The sequence below is a fragment of the Glycine max genome, chromosome 13 (assembly GCF_000004515.6).
Source record: "Glycine max cultivar Williams 82 chromosome 13, Glycine_max_v4.0, whole genome shotgun sequence".
NCBI lineage: Eukaryota > Viridiplantae > Streptophyta > Magnoliopsida > Fabales > Fabaceae > Glycine > Glycine max.
This window is the reverse complement of record NC_038249.2, coordinates 30,351,887-30,357,886: the sequence shown is the minus strand read 5'-3', so window position 1 is coordinate 30,357,886 and position 6,000 is coordinate 30,351,887. Positions and strand designations below refer to the sequence as shown.

The 6,000-nt window shown below is 32.1% G+C and overlaps 1 protein-coding gene across 1 annotated transcript; it reads left to right on the top strand.

The window, feature by feature from the left end:
• The first annotated feature begins 1,753 nt into the window (after nt 1-1,753).
• LOC100819160 (U-box domain-containing protein 11) lies at nt 1,754-3,422 on the top strand. Its single transcript, XM_003542769.5, has one exon. The coding sequence runs from the start codon at nt 1,921-1,923 to the stop codon at nt 2,899-2,901; it is 981 nt and encodes a 326-aa protein (XP_003542817.1). The 5' UTR covers nt 1,754-1,920; the 3' UTR covers nt 2,902-3,422.
• Nucleotides 3,423-6,000: the final 2,578 nt, after the last annotated feature.

Genomic DNA, 6,000 nt, shown 5'->3' with positions numbered 1-6,000 from the left:
AAGTAGCGGAAAAGTATAAAATATTAAAAAATAATAAAATTATAATTTATTTAAAAATGACAAGAAAAAAATAAAAAGAAAAAAATTATAATAGCTAAAAACTAATATTTTAAAAAATATTACTACAAGTAACCTTAAAAAAACGTTAAAAACTATTTAAAAACGACTAAAAAAATTTATTTATTCAACAATTAATACAACTTTTCAGTTATAAAATATTTTTTAAAATATAATCTAAATTAATTTTTCTAATGTGATAGTAAGACAAATGCTCATATGACATCTCTATCATTTATAAGGTGCCACTAATTGAGTTTGGTTTTTGCTCATATGTTCAGTTTTTTTTACAGAACATGTTCAGTTATCTCAAAATGTGTGTTTGCATATTAAAATTCTACTTGAAAACTCATTCTTATAGAAGCTAGATTTGGGTTGTTTTTCAAACTTATATTTAACCCAAACTTAAATTTTACAAACTTTAATCTCATTATAAACTAAGTTTATCAATCTAAATTGATAGAAAGATAAAATTGAACTTACAACAAGCAGTTTAATAGATAAAAATGGAATGTTTTAAACGTAATGAAAAAAACTTAAAACATGTGTAAGGAGAAATCAACTTCTTAAATAAATTTTAATATATTAAAGAATTAATAAGTAACTTTTGACTGAAAATATTTTAAATTCATTAAAAAATTGACTATAAAATATATTAAATATAGACTAAAAAATATAATAAATATATTTTATATTTTTTTATCCTTAAATATTTATTAGATTTTTTTAAAATATTTTCAAAATTTATTATTTTTATATTTCAAGTAATTTTACCTTTTTAACTACTTCAACATATAATTTTATCAAATATTTATCATTTAATAAAATAAATTTTAAACTTTCAACAGTTAACTTTTTTACTTTTTTAGCTTCTAATTAATTTTTTAATTTTTTAAAATATTTAGTTTGACCAAAAATAGTCAAAATCTCAATTTTTTCTTAATATAATATCTGTATGAAAGGAATTTACATAGGGAAAAAGTGTTCTCGAAACCAAATCTGATCAAATAAACAAAAAAACAAATCTGTATGAAAGGAATCAAAACCCGCATCCTTTCCCTGCCAAAATAAATAAAAAAACATCAACCCAATCCTATCCTCCCACAAGTAAAATAATAGAAAAAAAAATATTTTTAATCTTTATATATTTTCATAAAATCTTGATTTTAGTCTTTAAAATTTTATATTATTAAATTTAGTCTTTTTTACTTTATAGAAAATTGGTTTTAATCCCTCTGACAAAATTTTCATAAACAAAATTAATTTTCGTCTTGACGTAACACACAGAGTGCATTTTCTTAAATAATATGAAAAAATAATTTATTTTACTTTAAAAAAGAAATTATTAATATATATCTTCTAAATATATAAAACTTTTGTCAGAAAATCAATCATCGGATTTTGTTGATACTCATCTTCATTGTGATTTTCTAACACTTATTGTAGATTTTTTCCTGTGTTTTTATTTTATTTTATTTGTTTAAGAAACATTTATTTCATGAATTTACATGATAAAGAGATAATATAATTTATTATTTGTCATATAAAAAATATATTAATATTGTGGGAAAAAATTAAAAACAAGTTAATTTTTTTTATAAAATATAAAAATTAAATTAGATGATATAAAATTTCATGAAATTACATTAACTTAAAAACATATTGAAGTTTTAAAATAAATATCCATCTGTGGACGTCGACACGCTCCGAAGCAGTGAACCCCGCGGGAAACCGCCACGACTCAATCTCATCAGTCCCACCACCCTTATATCCTTCCCAATCCACTCCAACGCGCTTTTCCTCTTCCTCTTCCTCTTTCTTCTTCACCCACTCCACCCAAAATCCAAACACGCCCTTAGCAGAATGGACCCTAATCCCCGCACTATCCGCAGCCTAGTCTCGAAGCTCAGCTCCGTCTCCGAAGCCGCCCGCATCGACGCCCTCTCCCAGCTCCGCCTCATGTCAAAACAATCCCCCGAAACGCGCCCCATCATCGCCCAAGCAGGCGCAATCCCCTACATCGCAGAAACCCTCTATTCCTCTTCTCACCCCTCCCAAGAAGACGCCGCTACCACACTCCTCAACCTCTCCATCACCCTAAAGGAGCCCCTCATGTCCACACGTGGCGTCCTCGACGCCATCGCCCACGTCATCTCTCACCACCACACCACCTCCTCTCCCCCTGCGGTTCAGTCCGCCGCCGCCACCATCCACAGCCTCCTCTCCTCGGTCGACTCCTACCGCCCCGTTGTCGGCTCCAAGCGCGAGATTGTCTACTCCCTCATCGACATCCTCCGCTGCCACCTCTCGTCTCCTCCCCGCACTATCAAGGATTCGTTAAAGGCGTTATTCGCCATCGCGCTTCATCCGATTAACAGATCTACGATGATTAACCTTGGTGCGGTTCCCGCGCTTTTTTCGCTGGTGTTGAAGGACGGTAGGGTTGGGATTGTGGAGGACGCGACGGCGGTGATCGCGCAGGTCGCGGGATGCGAGGACGCCGTGGATGCCTTTCGCAAGGCCTCCGGTGGTGTCGGCGTCCTTGCCGACCTCCTCGACCTCGCCACCGCCGCCAGCATGCGCACCAAGGAGAACGCCGTCTCGGCGCTGCTCAATTTGGTGCGGTGCGGGGGCGACAAGGTCGCCGCCGACGTGCGCGACGTCGTGGCGTTTGGAGCGCTAGATGGAATTGCGGATGTGAGGGATGGGGGTAGTGTAAAGGGGAAGAACAAGGCTGCTGAATTGATGAAGGTTTTGCTCGGTCAAAACAATGGCGATGTTGTTGTGTTTAACAGTGATACTTGTTCTTCGTTTGGTTCCACCAGGAATCATGATTCGGAATGAATTTGATTCGTGTTTGGTTGGAATTTTATGATTCTTTTTGTTCTTTGTAGACTGGAAATAGATTCTATACATTGACACATTCGTTCAGGCATTCATGAATTGGAACGGTTGACTGAAAGATAAGATGGTTCACATTTTGGATACATATGTTAAGTTTGTTACATTTAGGATGAAAACCTAGATGCAGCTTCTTATGCGCTTTTGGCGATGTTTTCCAATCAGAATTAGAGGTTTACCTTGGTAATTTATGTTGCTGACATTTATTTCGAATCTATATATATATTATGCTAATTACTGAGGTGAATCTCCAATTCTGACGGGAGAATAACGCTGATACCACTGAAGATTTGTATATTCATTCAATTGTTCTGAATAGCTGAATGTGTGAATTCTGGAGTTTCCTGGTTGTAGGGAATTCTGGTCGATTTAGGTTTAGATAAGCGGATTTGGTGTACAAATTAGGTGATAATTTTTGTTGTTTTGATGATATTCTATTGATTATTGTGTTATGATATGAACAATATCATGATGTGTTGTACATTCTTACAGTGTTGATTACCTACCTAGTAACAGCTTTCAGTTTATTTTATTTTATTCTTCTTCTCGGGAGTACTTGTGTTTTGTCATTGGTTTGTTTTGAATTTGAGTTTTCAGCTCCCGTAGTTAGGTAATGTTTTAAACTATCGAAGGTTACTTATGATGTGTAAGGATTGAGGATCACTCAAATATAATAGTCAACTACAGTTGCTATGTAAACTTGTTGGTAAGTGTTGTGACTTTGGTTCTTACTGTGACATTAGATGAGCTTGCTACCGGTCATAGCTGGAGGCTTCCCTGTTATTGAAGCACTGGTTGTTTTGGTGGTCCTATTTATAGATTATTTGTTGTCTGTGCTTATATTGATCCTGTTATGTTGATTATATTTGTCTTCACTGGAAAGTTAACCTGGCTTTAATGTGTAGTATGTTAAGTGCATTCTCTGATAGGAAAAAGCTAACAAACTATGAATGGGTTGTGGTCTAAAGAAGAGAAATTATATGTATCTACATTTGAAGGATTTAGTGTTTGATCTTAGATTCTGTAAACAAGAGAATGATTTTTGGGATCTAAATTATTGAATATGCATCTCCATCCGTGAAGTAGCTGAAGCCATTTTTTTGTTAATGGATTAGTGTCATATTGAAAATTAAAGTGAATATTATTTGAATATGGGAAGACCATCTTAGTTATGATCCTCTATGACCTATGTAAAAAATGTTTGATTGTGTTTAAATATGTAGTCAACTGTATTTATATGTTCATTAGATTAGAATAATTAGTCTCAGATGATTTGGCTAGAGATTTGTTAATCCACAAGTCAGCTATTTTATTCAGTAAGTTCTGTTCACTATGACAATGTGTACCACCATTAGCACCAGTATGTTTATATTCCAGCGTGCTTCACTCTATCTGCTTTTAAATATTTGAATTTTGGACGACTTAAAATTCATGTATTCTACTACAGTGGCGTGTTCCCTTTTTTTTTTTAATATCTCGAGCCACGAGGAAACTTAATGTAATTTGCAACTTGATTTATAATAAGACAGGCACATGTTTTTAGTTCAAATTAGGTTAGACATTTTAAAAAAAAAAATTGTAGTTGCTGTTGCTAAAGCTGAATGATGGTGGTTATCCTTTTTCCTAGCAGAATTCGATATTGTTAACAATATTTTATTGACACAGAAGGATCAGCTAATATTGAAAATAAAGTTATTAGAATATGATTACTAGTGGCTTCCACGACATGCTAACCTTGAAGCTATGAATATTCCAAAGTTTAAACATATGTGCTGCACCTATATGATCACCTGAATGAGAAATGAGAAATAGACAGATAACTGCGTTAACTTTCTGTACAAGAACTTCATGGCCATAACCTTGTTACATCTATATGGTTACATCTAATCTAACTAACTACTGGAGTGGTTGTGCAAACGTTCATTTTTCCTTTTTTAACTCTTAGTTAACGCCCAAATTAATTATCGAGATTTTTTCTTGACTGATTCTCGAGATTGTATTGCTATAATTTTTTTTATATATTTTTTAGAAATAAAATTTGCTAGTTTTTGACTTTATAAGACGGTTGTGTAAACTTATCCTTTTTCTTTAGCTTTTTAGTAAATGCTCAAATTAATACTCAATATCCTATTGCATTAGTTTTTTATATACATTTTTTTTAAATTGCGGATAATTTTTACTTTATTAGACAGTTGAGTAGATAATTGTTGGACTCCTTAAGCACTTGATCTCCTTAAAAAAAAAAAAAAAAAAAAGAGAAGAAGAACTTGGTTAGGAGTTTGAATCTTGAACCCAGTTAGTGCGCATGAAAAAATCATTGATGGGAGGTGACATTTGTGTAAACTTATCCTTTTTCTTTAACTTTTTTAGTAAACGCTCAAATTAATTCTCAATATCCTATTGCATAAGTTTTTGATATATATATATATATATATATATATATATATATATATATATATATATATATATATATATATATATATTTTTTTTTTTTTTTAAAAAAAAATTGCTAGTTTTAACTTTACTGAGACAGTTGTGTAGATAAGTCGTTGGACTACTTAAGCATTTGGTCTCCTTAAAAAACATTACTAGTTTTTGACTTTTTAAGACTGCATTTCTCACTCTCTCTCTTAAAAGAAAAACGGTGTTTCTTTACTCTTTTATAAATGTAAAAAAATAATGAGAAAAAAGATGTAGTGAATGAAATTTTGCAAAGTATATATATATAAAAGAATAAAATGTCTATCTAACTTATATAAACTCGACAATTAGTATGGAAGTTTTTTTTTTCTTTCTCTTTTTACTATCATTTAAAATTTATTTGTTTTATTCATAGGGATCGAAGACAGTATCAGAACGTTTATAGTAACCCATACTCCTTGCTCAGTGTTTTCTAGTTTATTTAAGATTCATTTTTTGCTTCCGAAAAATCTTTATAAAACTTTAAAGAAACTTTTCACACATGATTTTTACATATAATTATCCTTGATTTTTACAAAAAGTTATACAGTTTTCCCGTCTGTTACGAAGGCACCAAGGACC